This window comes from Entelurus aequoreus, linkage group LG03 (assembly GCF_033978785.1).
Source record: "Entelurus aequoreus isolate RoL-2023_Sb linkage group LG03, RoL_Eaeq_v1.1, whole genome shotgun sequence".
NCBI lineage: Eukaryota > Metazoa > Chordata > Actinopteri > Syngnathiformes > Syngnathidae > Entelurus > Entelurus aequoreus.
Window position 1 is genome coordinate 40,632,516 of NC_084733.1, and position 24,777 is coordinate 40,657,292.

Genomic DNA, 24,777 nt, shown 5'->3' on the forward strand with positions numbered 1-24,777 from the left:
GTCCACACGCAGACGCATACTTTTGTCCTAAAAAACGCAGACTTTTGCAAACGCTGGCCAAAGTGTAGAGATCCAAAACTCTCCGCTTTGTGCCGTGCTGTACACGGCACATACGGTTGTGCGCTGTCATTTCCAAGCTCAACAACACTGCCTTGCTGGCTTTAAACACACTATCAGATGACTTAATGTATTTTTGAACATAAACATGCTGCTCTTTTCACTTAACATTAATAAAAACTACACATCAAAATGGGCTTTGCGACACTCCCCCCGGCACAAATGACAGTCAGCTGTTTTGGATATGATCGCTGTGGAACCTCCACCTGATGGAACAACTCTGACAAGCAAGACTTTTTGCTCTGTGTCATAAGAAAGATACAACATTATCTTATGCTTTTAGTCCTTATTTAACGACAAATCATGAAGTCAACTTACGTGTCTTGCTTCCAAAATGTGATCAAGCAACTAAAAAAACTTAGCGTCCTTCCTGTAGTGTGTACTGATGTTAAAGACAATATACACTTTAATACACATGTACCATATCACTATATCCATGATTGAATGCTTTATAATTCCCTTAAACATGCAAAATGGTTTCCTGCACATGTAATACATCACCATGTTCATGAACATGTTATAATTCTATCAGTGTTGGGTTTCAGCAGCACAGGCCTGCATTCACTCTTTAATAATGTTCCCAGGGCTCAGTGTACGTGCAGGCTGGTTTTAAAGATAATATACATGTCACTACGTCTAAAGTTTATCAAAATAAACATAAATGAGGTGTAATGCCAACAAGTCAGATATTACTGCTTTTTTCAGGCTTCTGTTTGAACAAAATGTGCATGACAGCAGGTGTATGTTTGTGTGTAGACAGACAGTTTTGAAACTACACTTGTGTGGATGGAGATTGTTTTAACCCCGAATATGTGTTTTTGAAACTCTCCGTGTTCGTGTGGCCTTACTCAGCCACTCCATATCTTTCGCCTTTAGCTTCCTCAGCAAACCACTTGTCATTTTTGAGGTGTGTTTGGGCTTCTTATCAAGTTGAAAAACTGACATTGGACCCAGTTTCCAAGTTTCCAAGTGTAGCCCCTGATGCGACAGCCAACATGCATGACACAATTATCTCGGTACTGAGGATGTTTACCAAGTACCTGTATTTTTTGGTATCTGTTCCTAATTAGGTGAGTCCAGGAGGACGGAAAAAGATTCTGTACAAATGATACAGCCATGTAGCCATCCAGCTGACCGTCGTAATTATTACACGGGCGCACTGTCACATTCACATTAGGACCCAGTTTCCAAGTTTCAATGAACCGCATCTTTGCAGACCCGACAGCACTCGTGTAGTCCCCGGATCATGATGCGACAGCCACCATGCATGACACAATTATCTCTGTACTATGAATGTTTACCAAGTACCTGTATTTTTTGGTATCTATTCCTAATTGGGTCAGTCCAGGAAGACGGATAAGAGGCCGTACAAATGATACAGCCATGTAGCCATCCGGCTGGCTGTCGTAATTAATACACGGGCGCACTGTCACATTTACATTAGGTGCCACTGCTACACATGCAAAAAGACAGGAGTAGGATCTGATAATTAGCTTGGAATAATGACAAACAAGGAACCAAGACCACACACAAGTTAATAACACCACAATATTTCCTCCTCGAAAGTCCCTCAAAGTCACACACAGTCCAGTATAATCCACTCAAATAGTGAAAAATTGAAGTACCATAATATAATAATCCATAAAGTTGCTCTGAAGCAAGATAGCATTCGTTGTCCGACGTCACTCCATTGCGCTCGCTCGGCATCAAAACACACCTTGATTAGATGCACACCAACCTAACATGCAAATTGATTGTATTGATTTAATTTATGTATTTTACATTATATGTCATGCGAAAGGGCTGTGCTCTGCGCATTAATGCCATACATAAATATTATTTTCAGCTGAGTGTAATTGTAATTATCAGAAACAAATTGATGGACATTACAAGATGATGACATAACAACTGCATTGCACCATGCACTGCAAAACATAGTGGACTTGTTTAAAACTTAAAAAGCAGGTGTTGATAAAAAGACTTCCCTGCTGTGAGATGTTAGATGACGTTGGTGGTGTACAACCTTTTGTACTAATAAAAATGATAATAAGAAATGCATTTTTTTCACATCTTTATTTAAATGATTTACTGATTAGAGTACCAATGAATACCGGTATCAATAAGGAATATCAATATTGGTATCGGTATCGATAAAATACTAATGATATACATCCCTAGTCGCTACTCACTTGTGTTGCCAGCAATTTGTAGAGTAATGGCTTTAGGTTGAGTCATTTTAAATTGATTATACATTGATACTGCTTAACAAAATGTACACTGACTACTACTCTTAACTATATGCAAGATCATACTCTCACAAATAGAAAGAAAAATGTTTGTACCTGTAAGTAAATTTTTTTAAGAATGTTTTCTCAAAAGTACAATATTGGTCTTTAAGAGGCCAGAAGTATAATTTTATACTACCAAAAAGGGTACAAGGTGGTATAAAGTTGTAACATTTGAACCTTAAGCGTACCTTATGCATTAAAAATGTGTTAAGCTCAGACACGACCTATTATTAGTAGTATTTTAAATAGGGTATTCTAATGTAGTACCGGTATAATAATAATAGTAATGATTGTAATATATGTTTCTATTATTAGCATCTTTGATTATTGTCATCATCTCTATTCTATTGACTTTTAATCATCATTTAACATTATCTTGTTTTATCATCAATTGTATCCTTCTGTGTTTTTCTTAATGTTGTGTATTAATCTTTTATTCTCTTAAATTATGGGTTCAAGCGCATCATCCTGACACTATTGGCTATTTTACAGGTTTCTGCTATGTTTAGCACTTTAGGCTGTATATGGTAGGGTTAGAAGGTTATAATGCTTGTACTTTAACTCGTACAGTTAGACTAATGGACCAGAAATCTAGGGTATCAATCAATCAATCCATTTTTGAGAGTACATAGTATTGTCCCTTCAGAAGATATATAATGGTGGGGGCGTACTGATTTTCATCAGATACTGTTTATTTGAATCCAAGGCTCTGGCAAAACCACTATAGAGTTAGGAGTATGACACATTGTCATGGCATTAGTTTTCTACTATTGACATTAAACCATAAGATAAGCACTGCTGCATGGTAGAACCTTAAAGGGGAACAGTACTGTTTTTTTTTATTTTGCCTATCGTTCAAAATCATTATGAAACACACGACAACGAATGAATTTTTTTAATGCATTCTAAATATTGAATAAACGTAAATAAAAGTCTGCTTACAGTACAGCCAATGGGAGCTCCACTATTAAAATCCAATAAATAACCATTCAAAAACTGCCAACCTTACTCCATATACATTTCGTGACATGAATATTAACCAAGTATTGGTAATATTGTTATTATAAGCGCTAACGGAGACAAACTATTTATAGCGGGCCCATGATCACAAGCTTGTGTCCCTATATTTACATCATCGAATGGTCTGCTGCTTCCACGCTTCCTTGCTCCCTGTAAGTTTATGCTAGATCATAAATCATGCATCTCACCTGCACAGAAGAAGTCTGAGGATGTATTCCTACAAGTTGGTACACTTTGACAGCCATTTTGGGCCCGGAAATGGCGAGAAGGACGCGAAAAGATGCTTGCTTACCTGCATTTAAAATGAGAAGTTACACATCTGATTTGGGACAGCTAGGCACAGTTGGTCAGTCTTGTTGCTTTAGAAGGGAGGAAATAACATTAAAACCACTTATATATGTATAACACATATATAAAAATAACATCACTAGAATAACAAAATATAGTGGAATAAAAACATAATCATAACAACTTTTTACTGACATTTTATTTTATTTACTACTATTGTTGTAGACTGTGTGAAGTTCTACACCAAATAAAAGCTCCCTGCCAGTGTCAACCATAACTTACTTAATAACCACAAGCAATAACAACATGTTTTCAGAACAATTGCATTCTTAATTGTTTTGAGTTGCAATCCTCCATGTATGTATACTGTGATATAAAGATGCAATGCTTTGCAGTTTCATAGCGCAAGATTTATGTTCTTCTAAATTGCTGTCATAACTGGGAGCTTATGTCTTGTTTATTTGATGTTTTTATTGGCCTACATTAGACAGCATATTAAGCATTCATATGCAACATCACCTGCTTAACTTTTTCTCTGTTGCCTTCACACAATAAAGAAGTGGTCATTGGAAACAAGTCATGGTAAAGAAGGGGACACATTATTTATATAAAATGGGTTTACAGCGCCACCTATTGATGAAAACGTTCATTACAGCTAACTTTGGTAACAATGTTGGCAGGCCTGTCATGTCCTGGGCTGAAAGGTGATACTGGTGAAAGAACATCCATCCATCCATCCATTTTTTACCGCTTTTCCCCGTCGGGGTCGCGGGGGGTGCTGGAGCCTGTCTCAGCTGCATTCAAGACTAATTTCCAAATGTCATGCGGCCCACTTTCCCAAGGGAGGGCATCATGTTCTGTTTCAGAACGGCAGCACCATGCAGACCCTTTCCAGTGGATAATGAAACTATACTGCTGGACAGACTATACACGGACTACTCTAAATATATAGTTTATGCAAGTTCTATAACAGTGGTTCTTAACCTGGGTTCGATCGAACCCTAGGGGTTCGGTGAGTCGGCCTCAAGGGTTCGGCGGAGCCTCCGCCACGGAGGTTAAGACACATCTGACTTATTGTGTAAATAAAAACTTCTCCCTATCGGCGTATTATGGATGACCCCCAAACAATGTTCCCTCTAATTTTCCATCTGATTTGCAGGTTGTTTGATCTATCGATTGAAACTTTTACGAGGAGATTGCAAAGGAAGAGAATACATTATATGAAACAGTACAGTTTACACAGTACAGTACATATTCCGTACAATTGACCATTAAATGATAACACCTGAATACGTTTTTCAACTTGTTTAAGTCGGGGTCCACGTCAATCAATTCATGGTAATGTGTGTAATTTGTTGTGAGTTCATGCACTGTTGGTTTTGTTCTTTGATGTTCATGCACAATTCATTTTGTGCACCAGTGAAAAAAACATAACTTTTTCTTGAATTGAAAAAACATTTTATTTTTCACTAAAGAAGGGTTCAATGAATGCGCATATGAAACTGGTGGGGTTCGGTACCTCCAACAAGGTTAAGAACCACTGTTCTATAGTATAGTCCCATACACCAACAACTAATTACATAAAACATTATAATATCATGTCAGAGTTTTTTTAATTATCGTAAATCTTGAAATATCAAAATGATTCCACTTGTTTCTGAAGCTAGAGACTCTTTCCAGTGACAGACAAGTAATTACGGTGACTGCATCACAGCAAGAAGACAAGGTTGTGACAGGAATGCGAGTTGCAAAACGTCATGGAGGTTGTTTGGGATGTAAACAAGGAGGGATTCACATGATTTTTATGTTAAATGTTTTATAGTTCCATCCATCATTCCATCCATTTTCTACCGCTTGTCCCTTTCGGGGTCGCGGGGGGTGCTGGAGCCTATCTCAGCTGTATTCGGGCGGGGAGGTAGGGTACAACCTGGACAAGTCGCCACCTCATCGCGGGACCAACACAGATCGACAGACAACATTCACACTCACATTCATATTGTAAATTCTAAAACCTCGATGATTTTCAGTAAAAGTCGGTAAATTCAGTTTTATTTGGTTGTCGGTTAATATTTATTGGTACTAACACTTTGAGCATGCAGTAATTCAAAATAACTGCCAGACACATGCGGTGCTAAGAAAAATTAATTATTGAATAATTTATTTCCAATGAATTTGTTTTAGTGTAAACATGCATCAAATTAAATTCAAGTTTGATTTTAATGAAATGTAGTCTGCTCATCAGGGAGAGTATACAAGGTAAGAAGTTCAACAAACTCTGAGTTTAAACTAAAATCTGAGTTGATTTACCCTAAGATAGGAAATTCTGAGAGTCAGGCTCCAGAACAGAGTTAGTTCAATCATCCTGAGTATGGTAACTCTGAGTTAAGACCACAATACAAACACGATCGATCAATGGAGCGCTGATTCAACGATTCACCATAGCAACTGGGGACAGAAATGGTTGTCTTTCTGCACTCAGCTGGAAGTGAAAGTGTTAATGTGTGTTTATGGTGAGTATGAACACTTACAAATAATAGAGTAAAATAATATTGGACTTAATTGAAAAAAATATTTCCTGCCAAAGTCAATGCATAAGTTTGAATGCAGTAGTTTATTGAAAAGTGGATGATTGATTTGAAAAAAAAATCTCATGTAAATTTAAATGCAATCCCACTGGTGAAAAACACACATGCAGGCATCTGAAAATAATATTAGAATTAGTAAAATAATAGTAATATATCTCATATTTTACTTATATTTTCAATAATGAAATATAAAAAAATCTATTTATAATTGTTTATTCAATATTTCAAAATAAAATGATTACCAAATCAAGTTGTTTTTTTTAAATATTGTTTGTGCTAAAATAGCTTGTTCTTACTTGTTTTTATGTAGGAACATCAATGTGTTTTTTTTGTATTGACTAAAAATGTTTTTTGTCTGACAAGTCTTACATAATGATAGCACTGTATGTAAATAAATGATAAATGGGTTATACTTGTATAGCGCTTTTCTACCTCCAAGGTACTCAAATCCCTTTGACAGTATTTCCACATTCACCCATTCACACACACATGGCGGGAGCTAGCATGCAAGGCGCTAACCAGCAGCCATCAGGAGCAAGGGTGAAGTGTCTTGCCCAAGGACACAACGGACATGACTAGGATGGTAGAAGGTGGGGATTGAACCCCAGTAACCAGCAACACTCCGATTGCTGACACAGCCACTCTACCAACTTCGCCATGCCGCCCCGTCTACCTAACTTCTGATTATAACTTATATGTAAAGTCAATACGAATACAAAGTAAATACCATTGAGTGGCTATATATATATATATACTTGTTTCTAACCATGCACTATCTGTTAGACCACATTGCTTAATTTTAACATTTAATTATGACAAATGATTAACTGAAATTAATGTAATATATATATATATATATATATATATATATATATATATATATATATATATATATATATATATATATATATATATATATATATATATATATATATATATATATATATATATATATATATATATATATATATATATATATATATATATATATATTGCCAACATTTTTTTTTTTTCATCCATCCATGTTCTGTCTTTATTTCTTACCTGTTAATTTTATGTTAAAACAATGTATCTAAAATCTTTTTTTTTTGTTATGACTAAAAAAAAATTGTTTTCGGACCAGTCTTATATAATAATAATAATAATAATAATAATAATAATAATAATAATAATACTGTTTAAGTGCAATCTCACTGTTGAACAATGCACATTGAGGCATCTAAAATAATATAGTTTTATTTTGATTAAAATTGACATGCAGTCAATGCAAAAGCTAAGTAAATATCATTGAGTATAAACTGTTTTCTAACCAGTCACTTTCTGTTAGAGCAGTTTGATTATCATAAATATGATGTACTAAAATCTGAGACATACTTCGTGAAATTATCTGACATGTAATCTTTTGTTGGCATTTGTTTTTCTTATTGTAAGTAATACATCTAATATTTTTGTTGTGTATTCAATAATGATTTTTTTTCTAAATTATCTAAAATCAATGGTTTTTGTATTTACTAAAAATGTTGTTTTTTCTGACCAGTCTTATATAATAATAATACTGTTTAAATGCAATCCCACTGGTGAAAAACGCGCATAGAGGCCTCTGAAAATAATGTATTTTTGTCTTAATTATAATTGACATGTAAAGTCAGTGCAAATGCAAAGTAAATATCATTTATATATACATATATATACTTTGTTTCTAACCAGGCATTTTCTGTAAGAGCACTTTGCTTGTCATAAATAGTATGTACTAGAACTGAGGTACCAGTAGATGGCACTGTAAGCTGTCACAAAAATGACTTCTGCAACTTTTATTTGATATATTTTAATCATTGCGTGTCTAATATTATTAGCTTGATGAACATCCTTTCCTGCAATATCAAGACATATGTAAGTATTATAATGAAGAGTAATGTGTAGGATTAAACGTCCACAGGTGTGCACCGCCACCAGGCTGGCAGCGGCAGTGGGTGTTCCTCACAAGGCAGTGGCAACTTCGAAAAGAAGCTCCTGGCACGGAGTTTCCTGCGTGTTTGTGAAGGTGTAACATGGTGTAAGTTTATTGTTTTAATGTTACAAATGTCTTCTTGTTGGTGCTAAGGCAACAAAGTGGTTCGGACGGAAGCTTTATTGTAAATTCGCGCGAGCTAACACTTGTTAGCGAATAGCTTTACAAACTCACGCCTGACATTGGGCGCGTCATTTAAAATGACCACTTCCTGACTTGTATTCTTTGGAACATAATTTTATCTACCGATAAACGGAATGAAATAATTAAATTGAATTCAGTTTCAAGTGTTTTAACTGCACCAATGTCATTTTTAAATGTGTTACTTGTTACTGCTGGTGTGCCTGTACTAGCGCATTTATTTACCGCCATCTTTCTTTACTTCCTTCTGTTTGTGGACTACTGCAAGTCTGAAATTGTGATTTAAAGCGAGTTAGCGCTTGTATCATCAAGATTTTGTGCTGAAATGTAATCTTCGATTGTTATTGGTACCATAATTGCGAAAAAATATGTACTATTTCGTTAGTTTATAATATTGGCAATTACAAATGGTGCTCATACACGGTGGCCGAGGATGGTAAGCGTGCAACTAAAACACACAAACAATATAAAACAAATGTAATGGGGACATTTTGTAAATGTGCGAATTGATGCTGAAATATATTTATATAGCGCGAAAATATCATTTAAATCAATTGATACGTAAATTATTTGAGATAATGTATATCAGGGGTGTCCAAAGTGTGGCCCGGGGGCCATTTGCGGCCCTCAGCTAGTTTTTAATTGGCCCGCGACACCGACAAAATACAATTTGTGCTTAGGAATAATGGAACCAGACCAAATTCCCCCAAAATGGGACCTGAAAACCAAAATTGCTGTTGACCTGTGCGTCTTTTACATGGTGTTTGATGAACATATGTACACATTTCTTGCAAGATATGGTAAGATTTTGAGTTTGCGAAAGCAAAATATTAATAATAAGTATTTATAAAGACTAATTATAAGATCAATAATTGATTGAACTACATTATACTGTTTTTTTGTTACGTTTCGTTTTATGTATGCACTCCGGGATGCAGAGACGGCAGGCAAGTGCAGAAAACAATGATAATGGTAAGATTTTGAGTGTGCTAAGCCTTATAATGTAATAATCATACTAATATTGATAAAGAATAGTAATAAGAATAATTGATTAAACTACATTGTATTAGTTTTTGTTACGTTTGGCACTCCGGGATGCGGAGACGGCAGGCAAGTGCAGTAAACAAGTCTTCTTTACCAGAGAAAGGCAGGTGCACAAATGGAAAAGAGACGCATGAAGTGTAAAGGTACAACGTTGAGGTCGTGAAAAAGGAAGTGGAACAAAAAATAAGAGCGCTGGACAGGAAATCATGCAAAATTAAAAAAAACTAATAGTAACTGGCATGTAAGAGGTTTTCGGGTCTTGAATGTACAAAAAAAAGTACAAAGTGGCCCCGAGAGCCTTCAACTTTTCTGTATGCGGCCCTTGCTGGAAAAAGTTTGGACACCCCTGATGTATATCATTAACAAGAAAGTAACTCATTCATTGCTGATTGGTGGGAACTACTTTTTCTTCCGCGCAGGTAAGGCACACTGCTGAGCTCAGTCATTCAGTCTGTCATTCGTTTAAGAAAATTAATGGCAATTGATATAAGTCACTTTGTATTATAAAACAGCAAGTGTCTGTATCCTTTTACTGTATGCTAATTGGAGATACTTATATACAGAGTTGAATATAAATAAGATAACACATTCAATGCTAAGTAACAACATCACTAGTTTCGCTCTGTGATTTAATATAGATTTAGATGATTCCTTAAGCCAGGGGTGTCCAAAGTGCGGCCTGCACCACGATTTTTATTGGCCCGCGGCTTATTCTATAAACAAACTAAACAGGTCCCAAATTACAACAAAAAACTCAATCAATCAAATTAGAACAAAAAACTATGAACAATTCAACAGGACCAAATCCCCCAAAAATGGGACCTGAAAACCAAAATGGCCAACAACCGGAGCGTCTTACTGTATGAGGTCTTTCATGATTCATGATGAAAAAGTGTACAAATTTCTTGTGAGACATGATATGTTTTTGAGTGTACTAAAGCCCTCAAAAGCGTTTCAGTTGACGGTGTAATAGCAGTATTAGTAAATACAAGCTTACTTTAGAGCACAGTTAACATAAGTACAAATAAAATCATTATTAAAATTATTTTATTGCTTTGTTATCTATAACACAAAGCTAAGATGTACAAGTGTTTTTCAAATGTTAGCATATGTTCACCTACATTGTTTTGGTTTGAGTATTTTTCAGATACAAAATGTATAAAAGTGGCCCTCGCATCCTTCACTTTTTCTCTATGTGGCCCTCGCTGGAAAATGTTTGGACACCTCTGCCTTAAGCGCAGCACAGTGTTGCCAACTCCTCAGCAAGAAAAGTAGCTATTGGCTGTCCTCAAAGTCGCTAGACACCGCCTCATTTGCATAATGTATTGCAATGGACGCTGTAAAAGAGATACACAAGTGAGTTTAAAAAATGACAAGTATGATTATAGTATTTTATATGTAGTCCTGGGTTCGATACTGTGCTCGGGATCTTTCTGTGTGGAGTTTGCATGTTCTCCCCGTGACTCCGGGTACTCCGGCTTCCTCCCACCTCCAAAGACATGCACCTGGGGATAGGTTGATTGGCAACACTAAATTGGCCCTAGTGTGTGAATGTTGTCTGTCTGTCTATCTGTGTTGGCCCTGTGATGAGGGGGCGACTTGTCCAGGGTGTACCCGGCCTTCCGCCTGAATGCAGCTGAGATAGGCTCCGGCACCCCCCGCGACCCCAAAAGGGTCAAGCGGTAGAAAATGGATGGATGGATATTATATATATATATATGGGGCGGCGTGGCTCGGTTTGTAGAGCGACCGTGCCAGCGACTTGAGGGTTCCAGGTTCGATACCCGTTTTCACCATCCTAGTCACTGCCGTTGTGTCCTTGGGCAAGATACTTTACCAACCTGCTCCCAGTGGTTTAAATGTAACTTAGATAATAGGTTTCACTATGTAAAGCGCTTTGAGTCACTAGAGAAAAGCGCTACATAAATATGATTCACAAGACTTCACATTTTAACAGCAAATTAACTTTCTTCTTTTGATTTTTTAAAATCAGTTTTGTTGTACATTGTTGAATGCTAGAGTATCAAATTTGATCAAAAAATGGAGGGTTGTGATATTCACTAACAAACTAAATCTAATGACTGGCTCTTTAACATGAACAATGGAATTGGGACGTTTATTTTAGCTTGACATGACAGTGAAGAAATATTTACATTGACATCTTGCACTGTAAATAAAGGAGGAAAAAGTGGAAGCTTTTGCACGTGTGCATTTCATTTGTAGTCTGGAGGAGTGTGAGTCTCCTCTCTGCACTGATATGAGGAGCTAGCTAGTGAGATGTTCAACTTTAGTCACAGACACACACAAACCAAGACAAGGTGAGCAAGTGACTGAGGCTGTGAACAGTAGGCAAATCAAAATGTGTAATTTATTTAAGTGTGACAGTAAAGAAACATTTACATTTAAAATTCTAGTCGAAACTTTAAGCTCGGAACTCGGAAATTCCGACTTCCCTGTACAAATAGAACCCACCATAGAAGTCCAGACGGCAAATGATTTGCGCATGCTCGAACCGCTGCAATTCCAGCCCTGTGAGGGTCTCCGCTCTGCTCCCGCAGCACCAGCTGCCTGGCAGCACGTGTCACTGCTTGTTGAGGGAACAGTCTCCAAAACAAAAAAAAGTCTCCAATAATACAGGGAGAAGTCCCTACATTTGTCGCTAGTAGTTGTTTACACAAAAAAATTAGCCAGGAGTAATTGGAAAGTCACCAGATTTTGCAACAAAGTCTCCAAGTTGACAACGCTGGCGAAGCAACACTTAAAATACACATCTTCTGAAATTTTATCAGACACATTAGGTATATTTTCACAAAGTATCAGATGGGAATCGCCGATACCTGCATGAATTTTCTCAGTATCAGATCGGATAGAAAATCATGGTATTGCGCGCGCGTCACGACTAATGAATAAAAACAAACTAAACGCTGCAATTACATTAATGCAAAAATAAATTATGCAAATCTCTGGAATACCCCCCTCACACAAACACACTAGGTTTGTTTGTGTGTTTCTGGCATTTTCTTTATGATATTGCAGTACATTATTTTTTGAGTCATTCCTGTGTTGAGAGCGTTGGAAAGTTGTTCTGTGTTCGCCCCTGTCAGCCATCATAGTTTAAAGGAATTTTCATGGAAATAAAGCAGGTTAATGCCTTTTTATAAACAATTACAGTAGATCCCCCTCATTTTCCTGATCCCGTTTTTACACATCTCATTCACCTTTATTCCGGATAGTATAGACTTTATTTAACAATCGGGAAATTATGTGGTTGCAGTGAAGATACAAAAAGTCCACAAAAAATAAGATAAAAACACATGAAAACAAGAGGGACTTGGACGAGTCAGCTCTCTTGGTTGCTTTGTTGGGTCTGTTTCTGGTCATGCTGTCCCCCACACCAGCAGATGTTAGCGTGGAGTATGTTGGTGTTGTAATTGCTTTTGTTTTGTCATTTGTCTATGCATGGTGCAATCGTATATGTAATTTTTATTACTCATTTTTTGTTTACTTTGAGCTGTATGTAGAAATGGCGCCACTGAAGTGGCAGCTGGTTGCATCGTCTCTGTGCTCTTTTAATGTCTTTAATGTGTTAAAGTATACATGTATGATAATTGTTCAAAATGTGTTTTTACAGCTCATAGTAGTTACACACGGCGAAATAAATCACTCAAAGTTTATTTGTACAGCACTTTTCACACACGCAAGTTGTAACACAGTGTTTTACATAATAGCAAAACGAATGACCCTACCCACCCACAGTTAAAATAAGAACAGCAGATAAATAAAATAGATTTTAGTAAAAAAAACTTTACCAAAAGCCTGGCATTTTATGTTTTATTTTTACTTTTAAGAATATTAGGGCTGCAACGATAGATATGATTAGAAAAAAATCTTAAATTTATATTTTGTTGTGTCAATTAATCATTTAATGAGTGTAACTAATTTTAATGGATAAAATCCGGATCACATGGAGCTGAACTTTATATACACGGACATAGTTTCCGCATGGACGCTGCAATTGAGCACACATGACAATGGTGGTGTGTGGGTGCCGTGATCTGTGGCACTGAACAATGGATCTTTTTTTTTTTTATTAATGCGCATACTTTAAAAAGGGCAACTTCATTGTTGATGATGTGCAGAAAAAAAAAAGAATGAAGGTTATGGCAAGCAGAAATATAATTGTTTATTAAAACTATTTTTCCTATAATATGCATATCCGATTACTCCATTAATCAAACAAACTAATAGATTGATAACTTGATTACTACAATAATCCATAGCTGCAACCCTACCAAATAATATTTGCAGCTGACCTGTTTGAGATAGTTCATATGTTTAAAAGTAATTCTGATATACACAAGGCTGGACTGTGACCAGTTCTTGGGATTATCATTATTATTATTGACTAGTGGTGGGTAAATATTTGTTTTGCAATTCAAATTTCGATCGGCACATCCCTAGTAATAGCGAGATGTGTCGAAAACAGACTTTTTTTATGTGCGGATGACCAGAGAACGTGACACTGGGCATTATGCAGGGATCTATCTACTGTGTTAAGATGTTTTACTTGATGGTGACTGATCATATTTTTCTTCTATTCTCTCCTAACAGACATGGAGTAAAACAAAACAAAATCATGCAAACTAAGAGCGCCACAATGGTTCCAGAAAAAGTCAGGCACCTTAAGCCTTTGTCATTGTACTCTAGGATGAACATGCCTAAAGGGAACCCGGACAGTTTCCCTGAGCCGTTCATTAATTATAAATTTGAAATTGTCGCCAGTGGTGCGACAAAGCGTAAATTAGCTGATTGCCATCAGGAGAACGATGAGAATCTGGCAAAGAAACCATTTCAACCTTCGCTGTCGCTCTGCAGCCCTGCGCCGACACAACACTCCCCTCTTGTCTCATCCCGGGCCGCCATGTCGACCAAAGTGCCATCTGTCAAAGTCCAGGCCAATGTCGCGTGCGAGTTGACCCCGAAACCATGCGGGCACGAAGATGTGGATCCTTGTGTGTTGAAGTGTGCGATCTCAGGTCATCAGCCTGCCTTTGACGCTGATGTCGATAAACTCTTGTCCCTTGATCCCTCAGACGTTAATGGTAATGTAAAACATGATGAGGATAAAGGATATGTGTCCATGTACCTGCAGCCCCCGCCTACCTACAGCCCGGAGGATCTTGCCTCTGGGCTTCTGGGGCCAACTCAGGTTTCAGGATGCAGCGTCCCTCTCGCGATGAACCATCAAGACTTGGCCGTAGGCGGGTTGTCGGTGCAATCGCCTGTCGAACTATTGGGCGACTCTGTGCAAGGGGAGTGGAATATCGGCCCCCCCATTCTGGAATCCTCTATGTGTGTGAAGGAGGGGTATTGTAGTGTGAGCCATGTAGGTGAGGAGGTGCTGTCAAATGAGACAACATCCCTCCTTGAGTGCAGTGCACTTGATTCGGACACTAGTTTCAAAGTCCAGGTAAGCAGTTTCAGACGGATGCATTGATGCTGTGTTCTCTGTCGGTATGTGATGATTTTTATTTTTTTCCACAGGTGAAATCAGTGGTGCAGATTCCCAGTAAGCCCATGCCCAGCAGTACACCAGATGCACCTTTCCAAAAGAAGAGGTCCAACTCAAAAAACAGTAGCAGGCAAGTGAGAGTGGGGCATCTATAGGGGGAGCCGTAACCACTTTACTCAGTTGCGTAACCATTATGTCAACATGTGAATGTATACAGTAGTACCTCAACGTACGAGATTGATTGGTTTCAGTGACGCAGCTCTTAACTCAAAACATGTGAATCTTAAATCAATGTCTACCATTGAAATTAATTTTCAAATCAAATGTAATTGGTGCCAGCCCTCTACCCCCAAACAGCACAATTTTAACATGTAACATGCCTTTGGGCGGCGTGGCTTGGTTGGTAGAGCACCCGTGCTAGCAAATTGATGGGTCCAGGTTCGTTTTCCGCTTACGCCATCCAAGTCACTGCCTTTGTAACCTTGGGCAAGGCACTTTACCCGACACCCTGTTGGTTTTAAGAATGCAAAAATGTGAGCCTCTTTTTTTCTTTTTTTTTTAACTGAACTCACGGGCAACCAGTTGATATCCCAAATAATGAAAAAGCGATAACCTAAATTGGAACCTTGAGGAACACTAATCTAACACAAAAAGCAATCATTGATGTGCATTTTCTTTGCAGGCCAGTTGTCTTCAAAACTGCAGAGGATTGGAATCGAGAGAAAGGAAAATATGTCCAGTTAGTCCTTCAACACGTCCATGAGGGTTCAGGTGCTCAAGGTAAGACCCATGAACCCCCCCTGTAGTAAATGACTGCACTGTTCAAACATGCTGGTGTATTTGCCAAGATGCTGTCGGTGAATTGCGCAGTTTGATGGCACATGTCGGCCATGGCGCTTCCGGAAGATCATGGCAGCATCCATGTGACCTAACATGCAGGAACTACCAAGCACGTTTGGGGAGAGCTGTGCCCAAAATGACCCTTCGCGAGTGGCAGGCCAAGAACTCTCACATGCACAAGCGCTTTAACAAGACGCCAAAAATATTTCAAAGAAGTCCAGTTTTCTAAGCCCTTTTATTGTTCTTGTTATGACCGTTCTTGTCTTTGCACTTTTTTGTTTGCACTATTTTTCTACGTATTGTATTCTATGTAAACATGTGTCGTGTTGGCGCACTTTATTATCATGCATGTTGGCTAATAAAGCCATTTTTCACAGGTTAGGTATTTTTTATAATAGTCTGTTTGAACCGTTAAGTGAAACCCACAAATTGCCTTTGCCTCCATACATTTTATTGGCTAAACAAGATCACGTGTTCATGTTGGGACCTTCCCTCAGTTTGTTTAACCATTTCTAAATAAAAGTACAGTGAAGTGGATTCAATGTTTGTTCTGATTAGACCACAGTGTTTTCTCACTTTTTCTTACAAAATATTTATGAGTGACCTCTTTTTTTGTACAACTCTCTAGAAACCGTAACAAGAATAATATATTTTCTGGAACATTTCAGTTGAACTGAAGTTAACCCAAAATTCCGCATCAAATACAAATTAAGATAATTAGGAGTCATTTGATGAATTGTAATTTATAGGAACAAAAATACATACACAAATTAATTTGATGTGAATGAGTTAAATAAAATCCATACCAAAAAAATAACACTGGATATTGAAACATTCCAGTCAGTGCAGCTCTGTATTCAAACAGTGGTTGGACAATCCTTCCCCTGTTTGGGTTATATTTTACAGTTTAAGTGGTACTTTGGACCTTACACTTATTCTGGAATTAAGCAGCCACATGTTTATAATGCAGAGCGACTCATCCACGGCAAATTAATAAAGAAGCATACAAATAACCTACATATGTGCTTTGAAACAGATACATGCACAGTGCAAAAATAGATTTTGAACTTGGGGGCCAGGGGGGAAAATAAGATTGTCTCATTCAGCTTCCACACACACACACTTTTCCTTAAAGCTTGTGTTGCCCACAAAGAGGCAGGAGCTTTGTAGTACACAGGTAGTAACTTAAGTTCTGTCCAACACAGGTGAGTATTAATGCTTTGGTGACGTCCGCCAATGAAATATATTGTCAATGACACGTGACTTTTTGTGATAAACTTTCAGTTGTAATGGTCATGCCATGAGTTCTGTTTTTACATCGAATACACATTTCATTCCCAAAAAAAAGCACAATACACACAGTGAGTGGATAAAGAGATGTGAATAGGAAAGATACACTGACTGTAACATATTGTTATACAAACGATAAACATTTGTTATTGCTTTGGCCTGTTGAAGCCTGCTCATGTCAACCACTGGTTGAGTAGATGCAGAAGCACCTGAGAGACATCGGTCCGAACCAGAGGACCTCAATGGGCTGCAGGGTAGCGGGCGGAGACCCCGCCGGCGGTCACAATCTTGGAGGAGGCTTTTATTTAGAACCCCAGAGAGTCTTTTTGTGCGGGGAAGTCCATGTCCTCTTGGTCCCATTTGCCTGGGGACAGGCACTCGTCAGTGGTAAAATCCTGAGGGTTTACCCCAATGTCCAGGACCTGGGGGTTAGTGCGAGACTCAGCGAGTCTGCGGAAACAGCAGGGGAGACGTTTCAAAAGATGACAATTATAATGAACAACACATGGGTATAAAGATGAATTGTAAACTCAATGACCCCATCATAGGTCTAGATGAAAACGTGATGAAGATGCGTCAACGCCAAGGGGAACTTTCCCTTCTGCTCTACCTTCGGTAATGGATGTGGTCAAACATGGAGATGCAGACAGATGAAGAGCATGTGACTAAATCAAGTAATGACATTATTACCTGAGCAGGATTCAAAGCTATCCAGACTGCGGCTGGAAGGGTGGGGGTGGAGGCAAACATCACAAGTCAGGTAAGAGTTTAATCTGTTCTAAGATGCAAACACTAACCCACTTTAAAAGCCAATAAATTATGTTATGTTAGTTGTTGCAAACATTTAACAGACAGTCATGGTCTCTGACATCATTATTTCAGTCTTGTGTAGGTCTACACTTATATTTATTCAAGTCTTGTGCCAATTTACAACATCTATGGTCATTATTCCAGTCTTGTGCAAGTTCACAACATCAAAAGTCATTATTCCAATGTGCAGGCCTACTGTCTTTGAGGTCATTATTCCAGTCTTGTGCAGGTCTACAATCTGAGGTTGTCATTCCAGTCCTGTGTAGGTCTACAGTTTCTAAGGTCATATTTATTCCAGTCTTGTGCATGCCTCCATTCTCTAAGAAAATTTTACAAATCACGTACGGGTCTACATTCACTAAGGTCATAATTGTTCTTGTCTCTCGCAGGTCTACAATCTCTGTCATTGTTTCAGCCTTGAACAGGTCTACAATCTCTGATATCATTATTCAAGTTTTGTGCAGATCTGTAGTCCCTGATGTCATTATTTCTGTCTTGTGCAGGTCTACAATCTGTCATTCTTGTCTTGCATGGGTCTTTTTTCCCTTGTGCATCATTAAAGTTTGTCTAAGTCTAAATCTTCAATCTTTGGGATTATTCCAGTCTTGTGCAGGTCTACAATCTATGTCCTTATTAGGTCTATAACATGGGTAGGGAACCTATGGCTCTAGAGCCAGATGTGGCTCTTTTGATGACTGCATCTGGCTCTCAGATAAATCTTAGCTGACATTGTTTAACACGATAAGTAATGAATAATTCCGCTGGTAATCACAGTGTTAAAAAAAAAAATAACGTTCAAATTATAAAACATTCTCATTCATTTTAATCCATTCATCCGTTTTCTTTCTTTTTTTTTTTTTCTTTTTTTTTTTTTTAATGTCCTGCCCAGCTTCTCGTGCAAATCATATAGCAGATGATGTAGATGCCCATATCGGCTGTTCAGATTTACTTTACAAAAGAGAAGTGTAGGATACTTCTCTTGTTGCCTTACTTGTATTTTGACTTTATTAAATGTATTTATATTATCATTTGGTGCAGCCGGGCTGGAGCAGGAGGGGATAGAAAGAGAGAAAAAGGAAGACAAGAGGGGGGAATTGTGGGGACAAGAGGGGGATTAGACAGAGAGACAAAAACAACAACAGCAAACACAACAACAACAACAGAGCAACATCAGCAAATACGACATGTACAAATATGATGGTAAAAGTAATAGCAAATAAGCAGTTAGCGAAAATTTAAAAAAAAATACAGAACTGAGCATTATTACACTAAAAATGGAGCAATATGAATACCAATAGAAATAGTGCTATTGATAATAAACAATACCAGTACTTTACCTTTATTATCAACAATACAATTGTTCAAATGGAACAATACATATACGTAATGATAACTTGAGATACGAAAGAATGCAGAAAAATGGAGGGGAAGAAAGAGAAGCAACCTTAACCTTGTAGATTGTTATAGTAACAATAGGTTAAGCTTTGTCAGTGTGCCATGTGTTATACCCAGTTTACCCTAGGGCAACAACGTTAATGTATGTTTGATGAAACGTGATTATGTGCATGAGTGTATGTGTGCATATGTACTTGAATATGTACAGTATGTGTATGTGTGCTTGTACAGTGAATGTATATGTACAGTATGTGTATATGTGTGTACAGCGAATGTATATGTACAGTATGTGGATACAGTATGTGTGTTTGAACAGTGAATGTATATGTACAGTATGTGTAAATGTGTGTTTGTACAGTGAATGTATATGTACAGTATATGTATGTGTGTGTTTGTACAGTGAATGTATGTGTAGTATGTGTATGTGTGTGTTTGTACAGTGAGTGTATATGTACTGTATGTGTATATGTATGTTTTTACAGTGAATGTATATGTACAGTATGTGTATACAGTATGTTTGTATAATGAATGTGCGTGTGGATGTACGAACTTTGAGTATGTATGTGGGAGCGTAAGTACCTATGTATGTCTGTATGTATGTGTGTGAGTATATGTGAATTTGCATGTACAATACATTTGACTCCCAGTGTGTGCGGGAGCCAGAGTACGGCCCCAGCCTCCCCAAGAACCCATCCCACAAACAGTAGGTGTGGTGCCCAGGGAACCAGGGGCCACCGCCCCCACGCAGCCAAGCCGGACAGCGACAGGAACCCCAGAGCCTGGCCCACCGTGCCGCCCACAAGGGCCAGCAGCAGGCCACAGACAGACGCACCCGGCAGAGGACAAGGCACGAGAAAAACAGGGGGCAGCCAGACCCCAAGCCAGCGAGAGACCACACCCCACACGGACAGAAAGGCGGGACGCCCCGCCCGAGGGGCCCGGAGACCCCCCGCAACCGGACGGGAAGACCGCCCCCGCCCCACCGGCAACAGGGCCCCCACGAGCCCCCACCCCCGGAGAGCGCGGCAAGGCCAGCCCACGGCCACCCCACCCAAGCCGGCCGCCACAGGACCACCCAGCACGGGGCCACAGGAACCACCCACCCCACCCGCAGGGACCCCAACGATGGAGATGGAACAACCAGCAACCGCCCCGCCGAGTCCCCCCCCTGAGGTAGGGGAATAAATAAATAAAATAAATATTCATCCGTTTTCTATCGCACCTGTTCAAGAAGTCGCATTATTGGTAAGAAGTATTTTATTTATTATTGATTAGTTTCAGAATAACAATGTTATTAAAAAGAATAAGAGACTTACTACACTCTAAAAATGTTGGTCTTACTTAAAAATGCACGCATTTAGTTGTATTCAGTGTTAAAAAAATATAATATGGCTCTCACAGAAATACATTTTAAAATCTTTGGCTTTCATGGCTCTCTCAGCCAAAAAGGTTCCCGACCCCTGGTCTATAACATTGAATGCCATTATCAAGACTTGTGCTGGTTTATAATCTTTGAGGTGGTGGAGAGGTTTAAATGGAAGATAATCTTTCTACGTGTCTTTATCCACATGATGACTTCTTAAGAGTGTTTTCCTAAAGAGACATGACTCATGTGTGCTTGAATAGCACATAACCCACGGGTATCCAAAGTGTGGCAAGGGGGCCATTTTTGGCTGATATGTAGTTTTTTATTGGCCCTTGACACATTCCAAAAATGAAATATATATATTCTTAATAAGATATATTACATATATAACACTAACAACAATAGGTTGTATTCACCTGACGTCACATCCGGCTCATTAAATATGTGAGACTCGAAGTGGTGGGCCAGCGAGTGTCTGTTGTCATTGCGTTCTGGACTGCAGTTGGGCTTTTTTCATAGAAAAATGCCCTATGCTTGCGTTCATAAAAAAGATCAAAGTCTTTTCAGAGTTCCTCGAGAGGTAATGAAAAAGGGCTTAAGACGTCAAGATTGTACGAAAGACAAAAAAAAAGTGTCATGCACTCCAGTCCAAGAACGCACAAGTTTGCAATGATCACTTCGTTAAAGGTTTGTTTGATTACTTTTAACATTTAATATTTCCCATTTAAGTATTACCTTGATATGACTTGTATTTTATCTTGTTTCGGAGTCCTTAAAACACATTTTTGCTTCGAGTGTTTCAAAAAGCACCAAGTCCGCGTGTCTGAATAAAATAAATCAAATGTGAGCAAAATCTAAAAGAGTTCAGCTTTTACCAAAGGGAGCAATCGTAAATAAAGCTTTCAGCACATACACAATATTGACATATATAGTTATATTTTGATAAAGATGGGGGAAACCCGCATAAACGTAAACGGCGCGTGCAACAACAAAGCAACAAACATGGCTGTGGATGCAACGTTAAATCATGATGCATGATTTATCTTGATACCAATTTCTTTGACCCAGCCACACACAAAAATTGTAGACTTCCATGCTTTTCCAAGTTTTCATCTGTTTTGCCGTGTAGAATGTCTGGAGCACAAGATACTGTGACATGTCTGAGAACACGACCGACCGATAATTCCTAGAGATCACGCGACAAATATTTTTTGATAACGTATAGGGATCTATTATATTGCATCGTTTGCATTTTTTGCTCGTTTCGGCTTTTAGTGGGAAGATCTAGGCCCCTTGCGTACTGAAGATAGTTCACACTCTGTTTGCTGCACAACAGCTACAGTATCTTGGTGTGGTGGCCCACCACTTCGTTTACTTCCGTTCAAAAGTTAAGTGATTCAATACAACCCATTTCCCTTGTCACCTACAACACAAAAGTGATAGATGTAACTATAGCTTCAAATAGTTTAGCATATACTGACAGCCGATACATTGAATTGGTTTAGCATCTTCAATGTACAAAATGGCCCCCCACATAATTTTATTTCTCAGTATGCTGCCCTTGGTGGACAAAGTTTGGACACCCCCTGACATAACCAATCTGTGAGGGTCAGAATGCTTGCTAATAGGGAGTCAAATACTTATTCATCCTCAAATACAAACTAATTTGTAACATTTATTTTATGTTTTTTCAGGTTTTGTGTTTCTCTCTGTTGAAGTGAGCCTACCAATAAAAATGTTGACAAGTAATATCTTTGTAAGGTGCTGAAAGTTATAAGATAGAGGACATCATGCCAAGTCACCAAGCTCCACCTTTTGATGGCATTATCAATATGGACCAAAAATGATGATCTGTTTTCACCATCACGATGAGTCTTAAACACCGGAGAATAAAGGCAGTTCTCATGTCAAAAGAGTTAAACAATACAATTATTGTTCAAGCCACACGCAGACATTAAGGAGTAAGGCTCAGTAAGGTGAGTGTATGGTTGGGCTTTATCTCAACATGTGTGCACTCATTGTGCAGCAAGGGCAGTAGTCTCTTGTATGAAGAAGGAACAAAGAAGTCCAGTGAAGTAAAAGCGATTTATAATCACGATTTATGATCACTTTTAGGTGATTTATGATCACTTTTAGGTGAATGACAGGTTATACGATCATTCATTTAAATCCATATTCTGTGCACTTTTTATTGAATTTGTAGGCACCTCATTATTTGTAAAAAAAAAAAAAAAAATGTTTTTAACTGTTTAGGGATGCTTTAGCGCCCCTAAAACAGAAGTAACGACGGCAAAGGACAAAGACATCAATGAGGCCCTCAAGCAACCTTCATTTTAAGATTAGCTCCATCTGTGCTCATGCCGGAAACCAACTCATTAAATGCAGAGTGGGGAGATTTACAAGGTTGCAGTGTAATTACATCGTGTGGAGACCAATCTGATAACGGAGCAAACAATCGCCTCTAAATGCATGATGCACAAAAAGCAGAGCCCACCCCTTTACCAAATGAAAGCAAAACACCCAGGGGGAATTCACACATTAATGATTATTCAATGAGTCTTTATGGTGGTTCCTAATAAACAGCTATTCACAGATGCACCATGTAACAACACCTACAAAAGCTCTGATGATTACACACTTAACAGTCAGTTAATCACAGCTGGATTCAAACTACTTTGTGCATGGAGTATACAAGCTTAAGGAATTCTAATTAACCATAAACTACAACAACCACACATAAAAACTGAAAATGATACCATATCTAAACTCTGTCAGTCCTTGAACAAAATGCACTTGAAGCAACAACCACTAGATGGCAGAAGAACATCAACTATAAGGCACAATTAAAATCCTTACTCCTTTCACTATCTTGAAAATAATTAATAAATAAATATGAGTCGTGCAAAATAAAGTCCACCATGACATTACATACACCCAGGCCTGGCCTTAACCAATCTGGCGCCCTAGGCAAGATTTTAGGTGGCGCCCCCCCACATCGGCAGTGAAGTGTATATACTCACAAGAAACCGAATAGCTTTGTCTTTGACCTTTTTTTTTACTTAAAGAAAGCAAACATATTATAGGAGAATGTTATGTTATGATTATCTTTAACCGAATCACAGCAGTGCTCAAATTAAAAAACAGCATTCCCTCTCATGTGATATTGCTTAATTAACATTAATGATGTGTACTTTAACAACTAGGCTTACAACTATACCTAATATATAAAGGGGTGGAAAAGCGACTATTACCTGCAGGGCAAACATTAGCTAACCAGAAGGCAATAACAATGTAAACAGAAAACACCTGCTTAAAAGATCTAATACAAATGTCCCTGAGGAATGTAAGGTGGGAGTACTGTAATTACCTAACGTTACATTATTATTTTCCTTTATTTGCGTAATGTTGTAACAAATAATATTTCTATTAAATACGCTTTACTTTGCATTTTAATTAACGTGGGATTATTTTTTGTATTTAGAAATAATAGTACCAACTTTTTTTTTTTCTTTTTTTTTCTCCAACATTTGTGGCACTGGCGTGGCGCCCCCTGATGGACGGCGCCCTTAGCATTTGCCGATACGGCCTATGACACGGGCCGGCCCTGCATACACCTGCAATAATAAGATTCCAAATTAAGAATAAAAACATGTTACCTTTAGATATAATAAATGTTTTTGACATTGTCAGAAAGGTAATAAACTTTACATTATGATTGTAGCCATTCTGAGTCAGCCTGTCGCTTAAACGTTGAAGCATGGGTTTTGTATTTTGTCTGACGTGTTTCCTATTTTGCCAAAATAAAGCACACAGAGTTCTTGAATGCAATGTAGTGAATTGTTTAATAAAAAGGCAGAGTTCAATGGGTTTGTCTAAAGAACGCATCTACAGCATTAAGGCATCCAATAAACATCCAAATAAGCAATGTCTAATAGCCTCCAATAAATGGGTTATACTTGTATAGCACTTTTCTACCTTCAAGACAAAAAGTATGGTTACCAAGCTCGACTTACTCCTCTCACTACACTGAGTAAAGGTAAAAACGCCCCTTTATAGTGACCACCAGTAATGTC

The 24,777-nt window shown here is 38.1% G+C and overlaps 2 protein-coding genes across 4 annotated transcripts in view; one reads left to right on the top strand and one right to left on the bottom strand.

Moving 5' to 3' along the window:
- The first annotated feature begins 8,215 nt into the window (after positions 1-8,215).
- On the top strand, positions 8,216-16,380 carry LOC133646447 (uncharacterized). Of its 2 annotated transcripts, XM_062041800.1 has the most exons (6): positions 8,244-8,351; positions 10,639-10,847; positions 14,103-14,961; positions 15,036-15,133; positions 15,686-15,783; positions 15,852-16,380. In XM_062041800.1, the coding sequence occupies exons 2-6, from the start codon at positions 10,822-10,824 to the stop codon at positions 16,070-16,072; spliced, it is 1,302 nt and encodes a 433-aa protein (XP_061897784.1). In that variant the 5' UTR covers positions 8,244-8,351; positions 10,639-10,821; the 3' UTR covers positions 16,073-16,380. The 2 variants fall into 2 exon arrangements, with proteins under 2 accessions (XP_061897785.1, XP_061897784.1); XM_062041801.1 differs by lacking the exon at positions 10,639-10,847 and having other exon boundaries at positions 8,216-8,351.
- An 828-nt stretch (positions 16,381-17,208) lies between these two features.
- The window catches only part of ldlrap1b (low density lipoprotein receptor adaptor protein 1b), a 73,768-nt gene continuing 66,199 nt past the window's right edge, over positions 17,209-24,777 (bottom strand). The window contains exons 9-10 of one of the 2 annotated variants that reach the window (XM_062041803.1): positions 17,824-17,855; positions 17,209-17,583 (exon numbers count right to left, since the gene is read on the bottom strand). In XM_062041803.1, the coding sequence (XP_061897787.1) occupies positions 17,537-17,583; positions 17,824-17,855 (79 nt within the window). In that variant the 3' untranslated portion in view covers positions 17,209-17,536. The remainder of the gene's footprint in view (positions 17,584-17,823; positions 17,856-24,777) is intronic. The other variant, XM_062041802.1, reaches the window with a different exon arrangement.

Coding starts and splice junctions, on each gene's coding strand:
- LOC133646447 (XM_062041800.1), top strand. CDS start 10,822: ATGGACGCTGTAAAAGAGATACACAA. Junction 10,848..14,102: donor GCTGTAAAAGAGATACACAA/GTGAGTTTAAAA, acceptor CTCTCCTAACAG/ACATGGAGTAAAACAAAACA. Junction 15,784..15,851: donor TGAGGGTTCAGGTGCTCAAG/GTAAGACCCATG, acceptor GTATTTGCCAAG/ATGCTGTCGGTGAATTGCGC.